Genomic DNA, 21,535 nt, shown 5'->3' with positions numbered 1-21,535 from the left:
ACATTCACTGGTGTGCCATTCACAAACAAAAGTCAACAAGTAACAGGGCCTGGATTCAAATTTGCGTCTTTGGTTTCTAGTGTTCTCCTCACATTGCCGCAGCACCGCGCTCCCCATTACTGAACCTCCATTTGGTGGGTGGACTGGAAATATCAGAATTTGGGGGGAAAAGGACTTGAACTCTTAAACAGAATTAGGAAGCAAAATGCTGTCCCAATCTTTTTAGGGTTTGAAACCACTGGAGCCTTGCTGGCTCTGGGCCAAAACCCTCTCTTAGCTATCCTTGTACTTCCTGTAGAAAATGCTCGGTGTCACCCTTTGTACTTTGTAGATTGAAAGTATTTTCAAAATTGAATTTGCCGGTCTGTGTCAGCTTGTGCATATTAACTTGTCAACCCCATACTCTCCATCTTAATTCAAGCACTCAAGAAGCTTTTCCAATATGTTCTTTGATTTTAAATTACCCCTGTTCATTACATCACAGATACATGATATACAAGGCAGCTCATTTCTTTATTTCACACTTAAAGTACAAATAAAATCCTGACACTTTTTAGGGCAGTGGATACACTAAATGCCGCAAATACTAAGACAGTACATTGGGTAACAAACTGTAACACTGTTTGGTAAACACTAAGATCTAAAATAAGAATAATGAAGCTGCAAGCACTGAATACAGCCATCATTTAGGACTTTCCTTATTCTAGACAGCCAATGGAATCATCCCACAGGGGCGATTACTTGCACCTTCTTCATTTAATGGTTTTAAGTATCATTTGTGGTTAGATAAGGCTCCCTGACTAAACTCTGGTCTATAGGTATTTCTAACCAGTGTGTTAAAAAACAATTAGTTTGGGCATATAGGAGTCTCTTCTTTGGGGAATTGATTTCACTATCACCAATATTTTACTAAACATTTTTTAAAAATAAAGAAGTGTAAACTACAGAGGATTTCCCCTGTCCTTCCTGCATTTATCACACAAAAGAATCACAGACACATTTTAAGAAGATGTAATACAAATACATCAATAAGGGGTTTTGTCACATAAAAAACAAGCGTCTCCCACACTACTAACCCCCCCAAAACTCCCCAAATTAAAAAATCTCAAACATCCTCATACCTATTTAAAAGATCATTCAACTGAACAAATTCTTCATTAGAACATGAACATGTTCACCAAACAAAAGCTTTCCAATTTGACTGTATTCACATAGCAGCTTTATATATACATATATAATGATATATATATGTGTGTAAATATATATCATTAAACGCTCTTGTTTCTATAAGAAAACCATTAACTTAAAAAAAATCTCAGCATAGAAATAGCTATTAAGATAATGTCTTCAATTCACACTATTCAACTGTATTTCAAAACATCAAAATTGATAGTTACACAAAATCCCAATGGAAATAGCTGAAAACAGCAAAGAAACCAAAAAATCCCCCTACAGGTTAAAAGTATACATACACCCACAACTCATAATGTAAAGCAATGTGCTAATGAGATTAGGACATTCTACAAATTAATTATTAACCATCCAATTATATTTCCATTTTAGAGTAAAAACAGGAGTTTAAATCTCTTTGGTCCATGTATTCATACATTTATGTATCCCAGTTATTTTCTGGTTGATTTTGGATTCTGAACCATATGCTCCATATTACCTTACCATGACAACTTTCTTAAATCATAACACAACCATATGTTTAAATATTCATCTTGTACATCTCCAATATGTTATTGGTAATTCCTCTCAAAAAATGCAAACCTTTAAATTATTGACAGAAGAGCCAAAGTAAAGAAAGAACACTGAATTCAAGTCTAACAGAAAAGGAGAAATAAAATTGATTTGGAAAATGTATGCCTAAATTTAATTTGGAAAACATCAAAAATATAAAAAACACATAAAAGTAATTTCAGGGTTATACATAATTTAAAATCAGTTTTAAGATCAAAGATCTCTATGAATGCATAGCTGCTGTTTTTTTTAAATAAAATTTCTAAGTCACAGTATTAGAAAATTCCCCAAACTGGCTTCCCTACTGATGAAAGTACCTACCCTCTGCCCCCACCACTTCTTCACTGTTAAGTTGTTGGTTTTTCTGTTTTTTTGTTTTGTTTTGCTTTGTTTGTTTGTTTTATTTGGTAAAGGAAAAGTGGTGTGGGTAACAAAGGTCTTAAATTTGAATGGGACCCAATAGAAACCTACTTTTTACCATACCAGGTTATAAAACAGCAAGGCTAGAGTATGCAGATTAGTTTTTTGGATTGTCCTTAACTCATATTCTCTGCAATGGCTACTGCTTTGAGTTAGCAGATTTTAATTGTATTTGGTAGTAAAAAAGTGTCAGTAGAAGTTAAAGCAGGTTCTCTTTTCCTTACTTCCTGTACTCTTAATAACAAGGATAGGTTGCCAAAACTTCTTAAAATATTTTATACTAAGGGCGTTTTCATTTCTAACAAATGTCATCACATTCTAATAAACTTAAATAACAGCATAAATCAAAAACTGAACAACTAAAATGAAACATTCAAATATATTTCAGTACTGTTTTGATACACTAAGAATAACTGCCAAATTTTCAAATTATTTACTAAATTCTCCAATTCTTAGTAAAGCTGTGTTACCACATATCCAAAGTAAGATGGTTTATTAATCTCCCTATATAACTTACTGTTACTTATCTACAAATGAGGCTTTTTGTTTTCACAGCCTAATTTAGGCCACTCTTAAATATAGTTAATACTCCAGAATGAAAGATTGTTTACATTTTGTCAAAAATCAAGACATATGCAACAAGTAATATAATCCCACTGAGATACTAATTATAAAGATGTTTTCTCCACAAGTTACAAGGCAAAAACTTTCTCTAGAAGGGTCAAAGAACATGCATTTCAGACTTCTAACAAAATTTATAAGAAATTTTCAAATTATATTTTTATGACACACAAGCACAATCAGTGTGTGTTACTCATAAAGGTTTTGAATTTATATCAACAGAACATTTATATATGAGGGAAACTATTAAAAGACTGTTATTTAAGTGAGTGAAAAGGATGCACCCCATAAATCTACTTTGAGTCCTTAAAAGAGTTCAGCTAGTTTTCCATTAAGTATTATTTTCCACATAAATTAAATAACAAGAATGCCTAAACATATTAAGCCCTAAATCCCAGAAACATTCAACAATGAAAATCAAATAATTTATCTAAAAGTAATTGATTCAGTATTCAGCACTCATACGAGACTTAGCATTACAGAACAAAAATCTCACTACATTACCTGAATTCATGTCAAACATGTTCACAGCACTCATCTACATCTACACTTGCAAACTGTCACATGATCAATGTATAAAAAAAGAGTTTGGCACATATATCAATTCTTCAAAATGTCCCTGTAACTTAAACACAACACTGTTAAAAATGATGATTCAACACCAATGTTAACCTGATTGGCAGCTAAACAAGGTGCTTTTTCTTGTAGCTTCTCATAGTGTAATTCGCCTTGCCTGGGATGGAGGCACGTAAGGTGCAGTGCGGTAGTGCAATCACTTGAACACCAGAGGGCAATCTTTCCACACAGCTCAAGGCCTTACTTTCCGACCTGCTCCTTCCAAGATTCTTGTGTGAAATCACTTCCACTTGCTAACAGCGCCATTCTCAGAGAATCTGTACATCTGCTTCTTTATGTGAAGTAGGTCATTTCTACAGAAACCTCAAAGCGTGGCGAGGATCCTTGAAAAGGAGATGATCAATGTCAGTACCGTCTGTCCGACACCCCACACCAGCGCTTCCAAGGGGGCCATGTTCTTCCCTGCCACTCTGTAAATGCCTGCAACTGCGGCACCTGCATGAGACACGGGCAGAGAAAGGGAACAACACGGTCGCTCACTTCACAGTGCACTGCAGGGTTTTAACTTAAGATCTCTTTTCCCTTTATGAAAACAGAGCTAATCACTGATCATTCTCATTTTATAAATTTTCTCTGAGAGGGTTTCCATTTGATTGGTAAAAGTTACACTTAATCATACTACACTTACCTAATTGATAAACATGTTTTTCTGCATCTTGGCCTTTTGGCTAAGATCAAGTGAAAAACACGCTTTTCTATTCAACCACAAAATACATATTTACGCTACATGTTGCTTGCTTGACACCAAATATGTTCATAAGAAATAAATAATTCAGTATTGTATATAATCTCTCTCCTGGCATTTAATTAGCCATAATTCATCAGCACTTTATAAATACATGTATCTAACACAATATATTGATAATTATAAACAATAACACAAAAACTACACAATCTAATAATGTAACTTCTAAATGATTAGAGAAAATTTTAATATCACTTTATTTCTTTCAGTTAGTAATTTATTAAATTATTAAATTATACAGATTCACTTCACAATCTATCACACAAAGTTTTTTTATTAAGCTCTTTAATAAACCATGGGGCTGAAAGGCTATTTGGAGGCCACTACGGTGACATCTGATAAAAATGGAAGATGAACTTGACACACTTTAGGAAAAAGTATTTAGATAAAGGTGCACTTCCAAAACTGAGGGGATCAGTTATAAGGAGTCAGAGCCCACGTGACTCAGCACTTCACCTTATTAATATAGCATATGTAATGATGTGGCATCTAAGTGGCTGATTTTAAAAGGATATTCGGAAATCATAAAGGAAGAAACATTTAAATTGTAGTATGCCATCTCACAGACTGAGAGGGCCTTAATAGTTTTTTCTAGAACAAACTGTCTACATTTCCTACAATGGTCAAATGTAGAAATAAGGATGGAGATAATATTTGAAGACACTGGATTTACAATTATTTGGCAGAGAAATATATTTGTAGCATCTAGCTAAGAAATTCTTTAGTTCATCTAAAATATCCCAAATAAAAATTATTGTATTTGTCTATTAGAGATATAGAAGGCCCAGCAGAAGTAAGGCTTCCTTAAGTGTGGTTGGTAGGGTAGTAATAAGAGTGTAATAATTTATAGTTTTAATTTGAACATTTCACCTAAAATATATGGTATGATATGTTACAAAATTATATACTTTTATAATATTGTAATAAAAGATTTTGTAATAAAAAAGGAGCGTTTTTGTGCCAGTCCGTGTATATGAGAAAAGCAAATTATTCATCTAAACCAAGGGCTTTCATATGCATGTAGGAAATCCTTCTCAGGAAATTCCTTCTCACATGCATAAGAAGGAAATTAAATGTACAGAGTATTTACTGCACACTATGTATCTTGATAGGAACTTTACAAAATATTACATTATTTAAGGTATCATACCACCCATAAGTATTATTATCTAATTTGAAGATGATAAAAAGGAAATTGAGAGAGGTTCAATTGCTCACCAAAGGAATTATGTATAATACATACAAGAGCTGGAATTCCAGTCCAGGTTAGTCTGGCCACAAATCCCCTAATTACCCTATCATTGCATATTTATACTAAGTGAAAAAGAATACAAGGAATTCTGAAAATAATAAAGTAACTGATAATCATCTCAATATTAAATAAAACTCTTACGTCACCAAGCGTTTACTCAATCAAGTAAGAAGCTTCACTTGTATCATTGGTCATATCCTGGAATTTTAGAGTTGGATGCAACTCATAAAAAATTTTAAAGATCCCATGCCTTCTCTGATATCAGATACCATGCTAAAATAAACCCAAGATAATACTATTTCTATAGGGATTTATCCTAAATTTCCATGACTGTCTTCCATTTTTTAAACCACAATTTGGTCTCCATATTTCCAGCCCTAAGTTTTCAAAAATGATCCTAGAAATTAAAAAACCTAAGCAATTATTAGCCCAGGCTGCCTGGGAAATAGCAAACAAACCTGTCACTTCAAAGTCGCAGGCTAATGTGTGGTTAAGAGCACGGGTTCTGGAGCCAGACTCACAGGTTATCATCCAAGTTCCACCACCCAGCAGCTGTGTTATACTAGGCAGTCACTTAACCAATCTCTGTGCATCACTTCCTCAACTGTGAAATTGGGTGTGAAGATTAAGAGATAGTTCTCAGAAAGTATGTAGAATAATGTCTGGTCCTACTACGTACTCCAGTTTTGATTAGCAGTCATCATGGTAGTAAATGATACTTTTCCTGTCAGTGACTCACCATTCAGTAAGTGGTGTTAGAACAACCGGGAAGAAGTAAATTTAGGTCCCTACTTCATACCATTCCCCAAAATAAATTTCAGATGGATTAAAGAACTAAATGTTAAAAACAAAACTACAAATGTAAACTTTAAAATATAAGAGACTATGTTTATGATCCTCGGAGATCAGTTTAAGACCACACATAAAAAAACATAAACCATAACCAGATTTGAATTAAGAGAACGACTAGAAAAATACTTGCTATATGAATAAAAAACTGATGATCAGTATCTGGAATACACACACCACATATGCACACACATATAACTGATGCAACATTTTTTGTAATAGCAGAAGAAACAAAAAAGCAAAAACCCCATTATCTATAAAAAATATATAGATATACATGAACTGACAAAAAATCATTATACAATAGATAAAACATAAAACATGTATTCTCTACCAATACATGTCTGTAAATACACATATATGTATGTATGTATGAATATACTGTAGAAGCAAAAGACTGGGGACACACAACCAAACTGGAAATAGGGTTACATCTGAGAAGGGCACGGGTTCAGGAGCGCTAGTCAAAAGAGACCTCTGCCATACCCATGTTTTAAATTTAATATAAATAAATGAGTTATATACAATATATCGATAAATCCTTCACCTGCAGCTTCAGTTTCTGTGATTTCAGTTACCTGCGGCCAACTGTGGTGTGAAAATATGAAGTTGAAAATTCCAGAAACAAACCATTCATAGGTTTTCAATTGCATGCCCTTCTGATGAGATCTTACGCCATCCCGCCTGGGACAGGGAACCAGGTGCTGGCCTCTGGGCAGCCTTCTCGAAAATCAGACCCACTGCCGTGGTATCATGATGCCTGTGTCTGAGTAACCCTTATATCACTTAGTAATGGCCCCCAAACACAAGGGTAGTGATGTTGCAATTTGAAAATGCCGAAGAGAAGATATGTACGTTAAGTAAAAAGTTTGTATGTATAGAAAAAAACATAGTATATTTTGGGTTTGGTACTACCCTCAGTTTTAGGCATCCACTGGGGGTCTTGGAACATATGATCCATGAATAAGGGGTGAACCAATGTATTACTTATGTAATTAAAATTAATTTTAAAACTTTAACTTAATTTCCTCACCAACTTGTCTAAACTTCTCTACAATTACAAAAAAATGTCATTTTAAAAGGCCAGAATATCTTTCAATCTTATTTTCCAAACAAAAATACTTGTATATAGTGACAAAGTTCACTAAACTCTTGATTTAAAATACTGGGGAATAGGTATACTGTAGTCAGCAAATGTTTGTGGAAAAAATTGTTAAAAGGCAAATGTTTTATATGTGATTAAAAGATGTGTTTATATTTATTATTTTTATTCCTTTGAAGTTTCAGGTTTGGGGCTTAAATACTTTTGGCTTAAGATGGAAGGCCCATGAAATCAGTTGTGGGACATCTTCCACACAGGTGTGGAATTTAACTGGAGGTCAGGAGCCATGGAAAAGCACCCTGTGCAATGTGAGAAGGGAATAAGAGAAGGGCCTCAAGGAGTAGAAGAGCAAGTAAAGAAAACATTCCTACCTCCCTGTCTTCTCCTTTTCAAAAAAAAGCTAACTCCTTTATTTAGTATTAGCTATTCTGGTGAAGAGAAAATGAATTTCACTTTGGAAGGCCCTGCTGTTTCAGGAAAAACAAGCACACACAATTACTAAACATCCCACTTTTCTTTCAAGGAACAGAGGACAAAAATATAGAGCCTATAAGGATGAGGGAAGAAAAAAGAATCTAAAACAAGAAGAAAAACCATTGTAAAACTGCAGAATTTTCACAATCAAGGAAGACATTTAATAGTGTTAAACAGAAGATAAAACCAATTGCCATTTACCTCCCAGTGGATAATCAGTTAGAAACCAAATTTCAAGTTACAACTTCCCTCACAAGAAATAGGTTTAAAAAAGTTCCCATTGCATCCTATCATTTCACAACCGAGAAGTACTACTCAGAAAACACTGTTCCTGTGAAATTCTTAATCTAAGAATAGTAATAATTTTGTGTGCCTATTAAGTGATTTTGAGAGCAATGCTATTAAATATTGAGCAGACATGAAAGTTTACAAAAGTCTACATAATTTTTTAAAAAACGCCCTGGCTGGTGTAGCTCAGTGGACTGAGCACGGGCTGTGAACCAAAGGGTCACTGGTTCGATTCCCAGTCAGGGCACATGCCTAGGTTGCAGGCCAGGTCCCCAGTGGGGGCCACATGAGAAGCACCCACACATCGATGTTTCTCTAATTCTCTTTCTCCTTCCCTTGCCCTCTTTCTAAAATAAATAAATAAATAAAATCTTTAAAAAAAAAACCTCCCAGGTATCCAACATCCAATTGAAGAAAAGAACGTTACTATTTCCTTTGAAGATCCACAATTGTATCCCAGTCCCTCTCTGAATTTGTTTTTTATCATTCCTCTGCTTGGCTTCAGTTTTACCACCTGTTTGTATTACTAAAATATACATTATTTAGTTTTTTAAATAATGAAGTTTTATGTACATTGATGTTCTATCCTAGAATGTTTGGCTTAATATTAATGTCTGACGGTATCCATGTTGTTGTATGTAGCTATAATTTATGCATTTTCATTGATGAATAGAATTCCACGTGTGAATATACTGCAACTTACTTATCCAGTCTGCTGCCAATGACACTTGTTTCCAGTCCTCAACAATGACAAACACTGCTTCTGTAACATCCTCGTACATGACACCTGGCACACATATGCAGTCAGGAGTTTCTCTGCATCACATGGGTAAAGGCAGCGTGCTCAGTCCCATGTTAGAGGCATTTTCCGCTTTACTAGAAAATGCCAAACTGTTTTTCAAAGTAGTTGTACCAATTTACATTCCAGTTACTAATCCATATCCTTATCTGTTTGGTTTATTTTATTTTATTGTTGCTCAATTATAGTTGTATTTTCTCTCCACCCGCTCCTAACCCACCTCCCTCCCTTGCCTCCACCTTCCCCCTTGCTTTTGTTCATGTGTCCTTTATAGCAGTTTCTGAAAACCGTTCTCCCCACTGTCCCCTCCCCTCAGGCTATTGTCAGATTGCTCTTATTTTCTTGTTTTGCTTTTTAAAATTTTTGTCAATCTGGTAGGTGAGAGGTGTTATTTCTATGATTAATTTGCATTTCATTAAGGTTTCTACTTCTATAAAATGCTTGTCAAATCTTTTGCCCATTTTTCAATTGGATTGTCTTTTTATTTAATCCATAGGGTTTTGAAAGTAACTTCAGATATTAATCTTTTACATTTATATGTATTAACAAATATTTTGTGCTTTATTTATCACTCACTTTAAAGTGTATTTTGCTGCATGATAGTCAGCTGAAAAATTACTAACATTACGGTCATCATTTTCCTGGTGAACTATGAGGCCAAGCTGGGTGGGAATGAGGAAGAGAGAAGTGGGACAGAGTGCTTGAGATAAACGGTACGTGTTAGGAACTTCCGATGATTAGGAATAAGGAAAGATCCCCAAAGTACTAAGGGCCAGAGAAGACTGGTGCAGTGAAGATACAGGGGAGAAAGCAATACTGCTGAGCTGATCTGAAGGTGAGTGAAAAGATAAACCTGTAAGGGAAACCAGGAAAAAAGTCGCCAGTGGCTGGAAGATGTCAATATTCAGCAACAACAAGTGCCTGCAGGAGGTACACCAATAAAAAGTGATTCAATGTGCCCTTCATATTTCTTGAGAAAGAAAGAATATAAAGGTGAAGGTAGGTTCAATTTTAGTAGTGTGTTGATTGCTACCAGTCTGTGTAGTTAGATCATGGGTTTGGCAAACTATAATCCGTATGTCAAATCTGGCCCACTACCTGTTTTGGACAGCATGAAAGCTACGGATGCTTTTTATATTTTTAAAGAGTTGGGAAAAATCAAAGAAGAATACTATTTCATCATGAATGAAAATTACATAAAATTCAATTTTTAGCATCCATAAATAATGTTTTATTGGCACACAGTGATACTCATTTCTGATACTGAGCTATTTCTGCACACCTAAAACAACATGCATGAGGTAAATGAGCCTGCGCCTTTCTGTTCTTGTGTAGTCTTCATCTGGGTTAGCAACCAGGTAAGTGTAACCCTGGTAAATAAGCTGTGGCTCCAGCTCTTACTCTTCCTATTTTCTGCAATAATTTGGATAAAATAGAACTAACTATTTCTTGGAAATTTGAGAGATATCATCTGTAAACCCATCTGGCCCTGGAGTTCTTTTGGGAAAAGTGGTCTTCAACATTTTAATTGTTTAAAAATACTTAGTGTCCCACTCATATTTTCGATTTCTTCTTATGTTAATTTTTCTTTTTTATATTTGGGATTATATAGCTGTTACAAAACTATGCTATTTTAATACTTCTTTGCTTTATATTTTACTTTTCTGTCTTACTTCATTTTAAATTAGCAATCTATTCATCTTATTAACTTTGCAAATAACCAGTGTTTCTGCTTTGTCATCTTTCACAAACTCAACATATAGAACTTAACAGCATCTCTCTACACTGATAAAACTAAACAACATAATCAAAAGAGATACTGTCTATGCACAGCAACCACCACACAATGAGTTTAGGAAATAACTTAATCAAAATATGCAACCCTCCTTTGGAGAAAAACATTTTTAAACTCCAACAAAAGACACAGAATTTGATCTGAAGAGGGATATATTACACGTTCTTAGGTAGACTAATTCAATAGGCCATTCTTCTCATATAAATCTCTAAATTAAATTAAATCTCAATAAAAATCAATATTATACTTTTTGAGAAACTCAATAGACATTTTAAAAAATTTACCTGACAGAATCGAGATCCATGAACAGCTATGTTACCTTTGAGAAAGAACAGAAATGAGAAGGACCTAGCCCAATCATATACTAAAAAATACAGGCATGCCCTCACCAGGTGGCTCAGCTGGAACATCATTCTATATATCAAAGGGCTGCAGGTTCTATTCCCAGTCAGGGCCTATACCTGACTGGGTTGCAGGTTCAATCCCTGGTCAGGGTGTGTAAGGGGGGAAGGGTGGCAGTGGGGAAGCAATCACTGTTTCTCTCTCTGTCTCTCTTCCTTCCTCGCTCTCTCAAATCAATAAAGATATCCTTGGGTGAGGATTAAAAAAGTAAGAAATACAGGCATACCTTAGAGATACTGTGGGTTTGGTTCTAGCCTAGTACAATAGAGCAAATATTGCAATAAAGCAAGTCACAATCTTTTTGCTGGGGGAGGGTTTACCTTAAACTGGTAAAATAATGCAATATCTGTGGAGTGCAATAAAGTAAAGTGTATCCCTGGCTGGCGTAGCTCAGTGGATTGAGCGAGGGCCTGCGAACCACACGATCACGGTTCGATTCCCAGTCAGGGCATATGCCTGGGTTGCAGGCCAGTTCCCAGCAGGGGACACACCAGAGGCAACCATACATTGATACTTCTCTCCTTCTCTCCTTCCCTTCCCCTCTAAAGATAAATAAATAAAAATCTTTAAAAAAATAAAGTGTAATAAACTGAGATCTGCCTGTATTACAAAACCATAAGGATGAAAAAATGTGGTCTTGCTGTAAGAACAGATAAATAGATCAACAAATAAGAACAGAGTTCAAAGACATAAATGTACCTTGAGAACATAATACACAAAAAGGTGATGCCACAAATCAATGAAGAAATGTACATTTTAGTGGCTGGTATGATGAAAATTTATTTCTTCTACGGGAGGAAAAAAAAGGCACCTGGAATTCTATCTAATACCAAATACAAAGGTAGACTCTAGGCCAGGAGGAAAATTACGACCTGAATACCAGACATCAGTTTTTGTACGTAAAGTTTTATTTGAAAAAGCTATGCCTACTCATTTACATATGTCTATGACAAGTTTCATACTAAATGGCAAAACTGAATAGCTATGACAGAGACCATCTGGCCTGCAAAGTTTAAAATATCTACTATTTGGCCCTTCAAGAAAGTACTTGCTGACCCAAGCTCTCAATGAAGTAAAGACTAATATAAAAGGTAAAACTATAAAATTACTGGAAGAAAATAAATCAGAAAATCTTTTGACCTTATTGTGGAGGAAAATTATTAAATAAAACTCTAAATTATAAACCAAAAGGCAAAAAATATTTTAGCTGATTGTGAAGAAATTAAGGATTTCTGCCCAATAAATAACATCATGGATAAAGGTAACTGGTAAAAGACTGAAGTTTTTGCAGAGTCCAAAACCAATAAGAGAACAACATCTCTAACATTTAAGAACACCTGTAATTTAAGAAGGAAACAGAACCAAAAAAGTATGCACATACTTTAAAGAGGCAATTTGCAAAAAAGGAAATCTAAATATATAATAAGTATAGAAAAATGTTCTAATTAATTCAGTAATCAGAAAAATGCAAACTAAACCAACAACAAGATGTCACTTTGTGCCTTGTCGAAATTAGACAGATACACAGCGTGGGGCAAAAGTAGCTTCATAGTTGTGATTATGTGAAACTGAGTCTATTCTTGTATCATTATTTATTCATTTTTGTATTATTTTCCATACGAACTGCAAACCTACTTTTGCCCCACCTTGTAAAATGTCATGATGGCATTGCAGAGAAACCAATTTTCTCCTATTGGTGGTACTAATTATCTATACTCACAAAAATGGGAAAACCACTCTATTCTGGAAAAATTCTAAGAAATAGCTAAATAAAGAGTCCAGCAGAAGTGACACCTGCTTGAGTCTGTGGTTTGTAGGGTAACAATGTGTGTGTAATAATTTATAGTTTTAATTTGAACATTTCACCTAAAATGTCATATGGTGTGCTTGAATGTGATATAGTTATGTTACAGAATTACATGCTCATGGTTTTGTAATAAAAAAAGGGACATCATTTATGCCGGACCCTGTATAATAGACATGTATCGATATTCTATCTTACTCAACAAAGATATACGAGAATCATTTGCTGCACTGAATAAAAAGCTATGAGTGCTCTGACATTCACAAATTACATGAAGAAAATTTAGTTAAATATTTACATTTGTTAGTTTTCTCAATTCAAGTGTTTGCAGGTCAGAAATTAGCCAGAATAAGTTTAAATGTTTTACTATTAACCTGGATACATACTAGTTACTTGAAATTGTATCAGGCTTATATTTTCAAGAATTTTAAAATATTGCAGTTTCTAAAATCTTTGGCTTATTTTATTCTTGACTGAACTGAAAGTAGGTTGTATATGTACATATATCGCTGAAATAAATGAAGTAGAACGACATTTCTTTAAAGTGTTTTAAAAATTGTACCACTAAACACACATGCTACTTATGACTCACCAACAAGCTGCCCCTCCTTCCCTCCCTGGCTCACTGTCCCGCGACCACCACAGCAGCCCTGTCAAAACCACTGACGGCTTCCTGTCTCTCTGCACGCCACCAGCGTAAGTAATCACTAATTTGGATTTTTCCCCTTGGCCAGTCCTAAAATTAAGTCCTCTTCCAATCCACTGCCACCACTCTAGTTCATATCCCAGCCTCATGGTTAAATTATAGTTATTGCTTCTTAATTCCTCTTCCTCCCCTTTTACTTCCCCTCTTCTCTATCCTTTCTTTCTTCCTTTCCTCTGCTCTTCCTCCTTCACTACACCCATCCATCCAACCAGTAGTTTTTGAGTATCTCTTATATTCCAAATAGTGTTTTATTTTGGGGATGCAGCAGTGATGAAAATACATATATTCCAAGTAGTGTTTTATTTTGGGGATGCAGCAGTGATGAAAATACATAAGGTCCCTGCTCTTCCAGAGTTTTCTCTTGGTTCCTCACATATATTCTATATTCAGCTATAAAACACATTTTCCCACTGAACTGCTTTGTCCCCTGCCAACCCTATTCAAAAATATCTATTTGTTTTCCACAGCCTGCAACACTTCCAGGCTGGCTTTCCAAGATCCACTAGGCTTTGGCTCCATTCTATCTTTCCAGCTGAATCGCCTACTCTTTTCACTATGCATATGCTATGCTTCACTAAACCTGGGCAGTTGCTTTAAACCTATCTATGGCAAAATGGATGATGAACCATATGATAAAGCTACAGGTTGAATGCAGCAACAACAACAAAAAGCTAATACCAGATAACACACACACACACACACACACACACACATACACAAACTAAATAGTAAATGAAGAAGGGAAACACTGGGCTACTTCCCACAACCATTTTATGATTGTCTTATTAGTGCCATAGACATACCCAGAGACATGGGAACAGGACTTTCCTCTCAAGACAAGGCATGCCAACCACTCTGGGAAACGGTGAGTGTGGGACACAGAAGGAGAGGCCTTATAGCTGTAGAAGAAAAGGACCTCCTCTGATCTCTGGGGCTAGGAGCCAACTAGAAAGTAGAAAGTCCTTTTTGAAGAGTCTGAAAACAGACCCAGTAGTGGCAGCGGGATGTCTCAGACATCTGGAAGCAGGCCAGGAGCAAAGGCCAGCACAAGCCTCTGTTACTCAGTGGCACTGACAGAACCAGCCGCAGCACGGACAAGTAGCCAGTTTCCGGCAGGACCACATTAAGGAAGCAGCAGTGGCACCCTCCAGTCTCAAGGTGCATCGAGAAGTTCTGGCTCCACTAACACAGCAGAAACCAGAACTATTCTTTGAACCTAAGGCTGGAGTTGGAGCCTAAAGACAGTGTCAAGAGGAGAGGGCCAGAGGGAATAAACCTGAGGCCTGGCATGAAATACACATGAGGCGGCAGAGGAGAAACCTTGCAAACAGCTAGAGGACATCTACGGTAATGAATTTCTAGTAGGCCTAGGGAGATTTGTGTCATAAATTGGTATACAAGAAGGAAGTGCAAGTTCATTTTGTAGTTACAGGCAGATGACATCAATGACCAAAGGGCTGTATTTTCAAGCTTTTTAAGGACAGTTATCACCATCATATTTGTGTGCCAATCTTTCTTCCTTACGAGATAGTGAACTCCTTTAAAGCAGAAACCACACACATTATAAGATAATTTTCCCCATGAAATGCTTTGCCCCATTAACTCTTACAAGTTTTGGCATTCCCCACAAAACATGAGTCTTCGCATAGAAGTACAAAAACCATTTCAATGAATAAATAAGCTGATCTTCACCTTCTAGGTGAAGTGTGATTAGTGCTGAAAATACGACACATTACAGTTACAGTAAGAATAACATTACCAAAACCATAAGTGCATATAAAATTCTGTCCTTAAACAAAACAAAATCAACTTACTAGTAATCATTGCTCCAGTTACAGAAGCCAGAAATCCAATGCTGACTGCAATGACAGAGATTACTCTCCCCTGCCTATGCCTCTGCAGCATCACAAACATCAACACTCCTGCAGCACCATGGACAAACAGAGAGGAGAAGAGAGCCCAGAGAAAGATCCAATACCACATCTCTGAAAGGAAAAGCACAGTGTTAATAATTCCCCTGGAAAACATCTGAGAAAACTCAATTTAACAAATTGTGAGCACCCATGGTTTAGAAAGGGTTAAATGAGATAATAGATATAAAAATGCCTAGCACAGTGCCTGACACATAGTAGTACTACATAAATTTTAATGATTCTCATCATTGCTAATGCTTGATGGGAAAGTAATTTCCTCCATGACTTCAAAGATTAAGGCTACACATTAATTTCCTCTAAATGTCTCCCTCATGTAGCCATAATACATCAATTTGTCTGATTTTATACTCACAAAATATGTATACACCCACATATTAAGTACATGGGTATATACCCATATATACCCATATATTACCCATACACCCCTATACCCATATATATACCCATAACATACTTACAAATCTCCCAAAGTAAATTCCATGTTAATTTATTGCTGTTTGATATGTAATTTTCTATTTTCTACACTAAATAACAGTGTTAAAACATTTAAAAATCTATCCCTTAATTCACATCATTCCAGATATCAGTCAATGAATTTATCGCTTATAATTTTAAGAATTTCAGGCAATTCCTCTCTTGGCTCTCAACTTTTCATACACTACTCAACAGTCAGAATTTTTAAATTTTATTAAGAAGTCTTTGCCTCAGGTCATTTTAATAGTCCTTACTCAAAACTTTTCAAGCTCCGTTATTCTTCAACATATCTTCAATTACTATTCATTGAAGTTTAGTTTATAAAGAGTTCATGAGCACAGCTTTCACTAGGCCTCTCTCACATTCATTCCCTTCCTTTCTGACAACTGGTGGTCTCCCAATCCATCTAGCTCCATAGATATGCTGGGTCCTTGCTTTGGCTCCATTCTCCTGGCCATGTTTGTGGTCAGGTGTATCAGAGCAGGCAATTGGCCCCAGCCCCGCCAGTCATTCCCTTCCCCACCAGTCATTCCCGTCCCCTAGGAGTTCTGTATTGGGACCAACTGCGCACCTCAGTCTTTGGAAGGCCAAAGCTGAAGAGTGCAAGATTTGTAAACAGCCATTTCATCACCATGTAATACACAATGAAAGAAAAATAAATCCATCAAAGATAAGATACAATCAAGTCCCACTTTAGTGATTTCTACAGCCCTGCCACATTACCATCCTTAGACTCAGTCCCAGTTTCCTTGTATAAAATCCATGTTTTTAAAAAATATTTTTTAAAAGTTTTAATCTTTTAAAAAAGATTTTATTTATATATCTTTAGAGGGGAGGAAAGGAGAGAGGAAGAGAAATATCAATGTATGGTTGCCTCTCGTGGGTCCCCTGCTGGGAACTGGCCTGCAACCCAGGCGTGTGCCCTGACTGGGAATCAAACCACAATTCTTCAGTTTACAGTCCCAAGCTCAATCCACTGAGCTACACCAACCAGGGTTAAAATCCCTCTTTTTGTTTAAACTAGTTCAGGTAAGGTTGCTGTTATCTATAATTAAGAGAGCTGACTCTAAAGTATTTAGACGTCACCTTGAGACTCATCCTTGGTATACAAACATCCTCTAATGCAAAATATTTCATCTGCTATTTGTGCTAGTATTACTCTATTGAGTGTAAAAGAAAAGTTAATAAAAGTCAGAAAATGAAACAAAAATTGATGAATGAAATATTATTTATTCAAACATCAGAGTATAGTGATACACTGCTAATAAGAATGTAAAATGATACAGCCACTATTGAAAATCGTGTGGTATTTCCTCAAAAAGAACAAAAATAGAAATACCATATGATGCAGCAATTCCACTTCCAGGTATATATCCAAAAATTTTGATAGCAGGATCGTGAAGAAATAATTTGTACGTGCATGTTAATACCTGTATTATTCACAACAGCCAAGAGGTGGAAGTAACCCAAGAATCCACAGTGAATCAATAAACAAAATGTGGTGTACACATACAATGGAACATTACTCAGCTTCAAAAAGGAAGCAGTCCTGTCACATGCTACAACATGGATGAACCTTGAGGACTTTATGCTAAATGAAATAAGCCAACAACAAAGACAAATACTGTTTGATTCCACTTATATGTGGTATTTAAAGCAGTCAAATTCACAGAAACAGAAAATAGAATGGTGGTTGCCAGGGCACTGGGGAAGCTGGAAAAGGGGAGGTGTTGTTTTAGTTCTGCACAATGAAAAAGATGTGGAGAGCCACTGCAGAGCAGTATGAATGGAAGTAACATTATTGAACTGCAATCTTAAAAATGGATGAGATGATAAATTTATACTGGATATTCTTACCATACTTAAAAAATTAAATAAGTAAAAAAATTAAACATATGTATAGAAATGTTTTTAAAAATTTTTTTAACTCAAGACTAAAAATGACTAGGCATTTAAAAAAATCTCTCTTGAGAAAGGAAGTAGGTGTGGTTATAAAAAGGTAACACTAGGGATTTCTGTGACAATATAACTTTTCTGTATTTTAACTGTGATGGTGGATACATATAAAGATGATAAACTGTATACAACTAAATACACACACACACACACACACAAATGAGTACAGTGTACAATACTGGTGAAATCTGAAAAAGTTTGATGGATTGCATCAACGTTAATATCCCGGTTTTGATATTATACTGTGCTTTTCTTCTAGATGTTCCAAGTGGGTGAAGAGTATATAGGCTCTCTGTTATTTCTTACAATTGCATGTAAATCTACAATTATCTCCAAAAAAGTTATTTTTTTTTAAGAAAAGGAAGATATCAAATTCTTAAGAACTGATCCTTGACCTGGCTGGTGTAGCTCAGTGAACTGAGTGAGGGCCTGCGAACCACATGATCGCGGTTCGATTTCCAGTCAGGGCAGATGCCTGGGTTGCAGGCCAGTTCCCAGCAGGGAATGCACGAGAGGCAACCATACATTGATATTTCTCTCCCTCTCTCCTTTCCTTCCTTTCTAAACATAAATAAATTAAATCTTTAAAATATATATATTTAAAAAAAAGAACTGATCCTTAGAATGGACTTGCATGATTCAAAATCATTTCCTGGGAGACATCTGATACATCTTCCAACATACGATAAAGCACCATGCAATCTTCTCAATGGCGTAAGAGATAGATGCTGGTGATTAAGAAAAAATAGACAAAGCTTGCTGTTTAAAAGGTTTTTTCTCTTCTAGCTCTCAGGGAAATAGTGCTTTCATGCTATTACTCCCAATCAAATGGCTTCAACTTAAAATAAATGCATTAAAAATAAATAGGCTTACCTTGCTCAGAAGATAAAATTTGTATTAAAAATATAATTTTCCAAAGTGAACCTGATAAAGTAAGAATATAAGGGAGTAATGATTTGCAGTGGGGAGAGGTGGTGCTCTAAGACAAGGAAAGGCTCTGCAACAGAAAATGTAATCCTAGTAAGTCTACAATGTGCCTTGTGTCCTAAGACCACTCCTAACAGCTTATCAGACCTAACCCCCTGAAGCACTTTTCTTCATTGTCCTTGTAATACTAGTAGAATATAAAATTCTTGACTTATATTTCACACTATAATCTCACACTGTGAGATTATTTGACACTATCAAGTAATACTCTTTGCCTACTGACTATATAGCTATTGACCTCAAAAAAAATTTACCTATCATAATTAGGAAAAGTAAATTTAAAATTAATGCTTTACAAAATCCTAAGATATCAAAGGATTATACAACTAAAATGCAATGTTAAATGATCCTCTAATGACCAGTCCAGGATTATCTCTAAAGCTGACTGAGTACAAAGCACCTAAACTCAAATTTACTTTTGTTTCTTTTTCTTTTTAAAAAAATTGTGCTGTTTATCAATAAAAAAGTTAAACTCCAGTGAAAATATCTGCAATGAATTTAGATTTCATGTTATTACTATCATTTACAATTACCTGATATTTTAACACAACCCTGTCAATGAACAGGGACTCTGAATATCTTGATCTACTCTGGCTAACCACGTCAGTCTAAATTCTATTCACTATTGGCAAACCCAGGAAACCTACTGGGTTAGTTCAGGTGAAGAGAATGCAGGATCCTAACAGTAGAGCCAAAAGAGATGCCCAGAAACCCTAGAGGAATAACAAGTACTAAGAGGATAAGAGTTGAGTATCACAACCTTTTCTTTAACTAGCTAGATCCTACAGCTAACTTGAACACACAGAGAGAGGCCCACAGGTTTTTTCTTTCCATCTATACCACTCCTAATCCAAGCTTCCAGCAATAAAGCAACAATGAAAGGAGGAAGCTAGAGGGAGCCTTTGCAGGCACTAAACAAATACAAAGCAAAAATTTAAAAGTACAATGCAAAGAATGGAAATCCTGAAGCATGCCATCCATACAATTGCTTTAATCACATGGAAGAAACATCCTTTCTTCCTGGGCATATCTTATGACACCGGTTATTTTTCCCTAATCAAGGCTGCTGATAATCTTGATCTTAAACTAATTTTGCCTGAATTTTTGCAGTGTGTTTGTTTACTTTTTACAGGGATAAGAGGTAGGAGAGGTGATTTGTTCCAGCCTCCAAACAATACCAGAAATAGTCCTGCTTGTAATCTGCATCTGTCATCAGCCCTGGCTGCCAACTCACTCAGAAATTATATTCTGTGCTTTTGATTTTAATCCTTGGAAAAGTTATTTATGACAAATGAGCTTCTCTAGATGTTTAGAATATATTAACTAAGTAAAAACAAGTCAAAAATGGTACATATTGTTTGATCCTATTTGTTTAAAAACTGTTTATATATGTTCATAAAATATATAAATAAAAGACTTAAAAATGGCTATCTTTTAAAGATAAAAGATGAATAACACTGTACATATATATATATACATATATATGTGTATATATATACATATATATGTGTATATATATATANTTTAAAGATAAAAGATGAATAACACTGTACATATATATACATATATATATGTATGTGTGTGTATATATATATATATATATATATATATATATATATGTAAAGAGAGAGAGAGAGAGAGAGATTTTATCTACTTTTAGACAGGGAAGGGTGGGAGAAAGAGAGATGGAAACATCAATGTGTGGTTGCCTCTCACATACCCCCTACAGGGGAGCTGGCCTGTAACCCAGGCATGTGCCCTGATCTGGGGATTCAACTTGCGACCCTTTGGTTCACAGGCCAGTGCCCAATCCACTAAGCCACACCAGCCGGAGCTATATGCCTTATTATTTATTTTTACCAATCTGCCTTAAATATTTTTACTGAAAATATACTGCCTTTTAAAATAGTTTTTCATTCTATAATTCATCAAAGCCAAAGGTTTTTCAACCCAGACAGCTCACGTAAATTACCCATAAAGCAACCAAAACTCTCTGGAGGAAGGACCTAAACTACCATGTTTTCAATCAACTCTACCAAATAATCACGACATGCAACAGAGACAGAAATCACTACTCCATGCCAAAGGTTCATAGAAGTATTTATTTTTTTAAATCCAAAAGTCATAAAAACAAGGAAACAGAACTTTTGGTCGAGATGGCAATGTAGACACACGACTCTCCGCTTCACACAACCACATCAAAATTACAATTAAAATATAAAACAAATATCATTCAGAACCATCAGAAATTAAGTTAAATGGGATTCAGACAACTACAGAATTAAAGAAACCACATCCATCAAGACTGAGCCAGCAAGTTGGTACCATATCTGACACTGTTCGACCTACCTCAGAGATTCCCAGGGACTCCACCCCACCCTAACTGCTTTTCTATATGAACTGCTAGTCTTGGCTCAAGCTTTGCAACTTCCTAAATCCTATCAAACAAGCAACAGCTGGACTCAGTGAGCCCCAGGCACTGCACTAATTCACAGCTTGGCTTGTCTGGGAATCTACAAGCCCAGCACAAGCAGCAGCCATCTCAGAT

General features: G+C 35.6%; 1 protein-coding gene across 1 annotated transcript in view; it reads right to left on the bottom strand.

Annotated features, from left to right (window-relative positions):
* Nucleotides 1-494: 494 nt before the first annotated feature.
* The window catches only part of TMEM170B (transmembrane protein 170B), a 36,853-nt gene continuing 15,812 nt past the window's right edge, over nt 495-21,535 (bottom strand). Inside the window, exons 2-3 of the mRNA XM_037037872.1 lie at nt 15,451-15,621; nt 495-3,855 (exon numbers count right to left, since the gene is read on the bottom strand). Coding sequence (XP_036893767.1) covers nt 3,725-3,855; nt 15,451-15,621 — 302 coding nt within the window. The 3' untranslated portion in view covers nt 495-3,724. The remainder of the gene's footprint in view (nt 3,856-15,450; nt 15,622-21,535) is intronic.

Source organism: Sturnira hondurensis, unplaced genomic scaffold (assembly GCF_014824575.4).
Source record: "Sturnira hondurensis isolate 20B ecotype Veracruz unplaced genomic scaffold, ASM1482457v3 Scaffold0023817, whole genome shotgun sequence".
NCBI lineage: Eukaryota > Metazoa > Chordata > Mammalia > Chiroptera > Phyllostomidae > Sturnira > Sturnira hondurensis.
The sequence above is the reverse complement of the archived record's forward strand: the minus strand, read 5'-3'. Positions and strand labels throughout refer to the sequence as shown.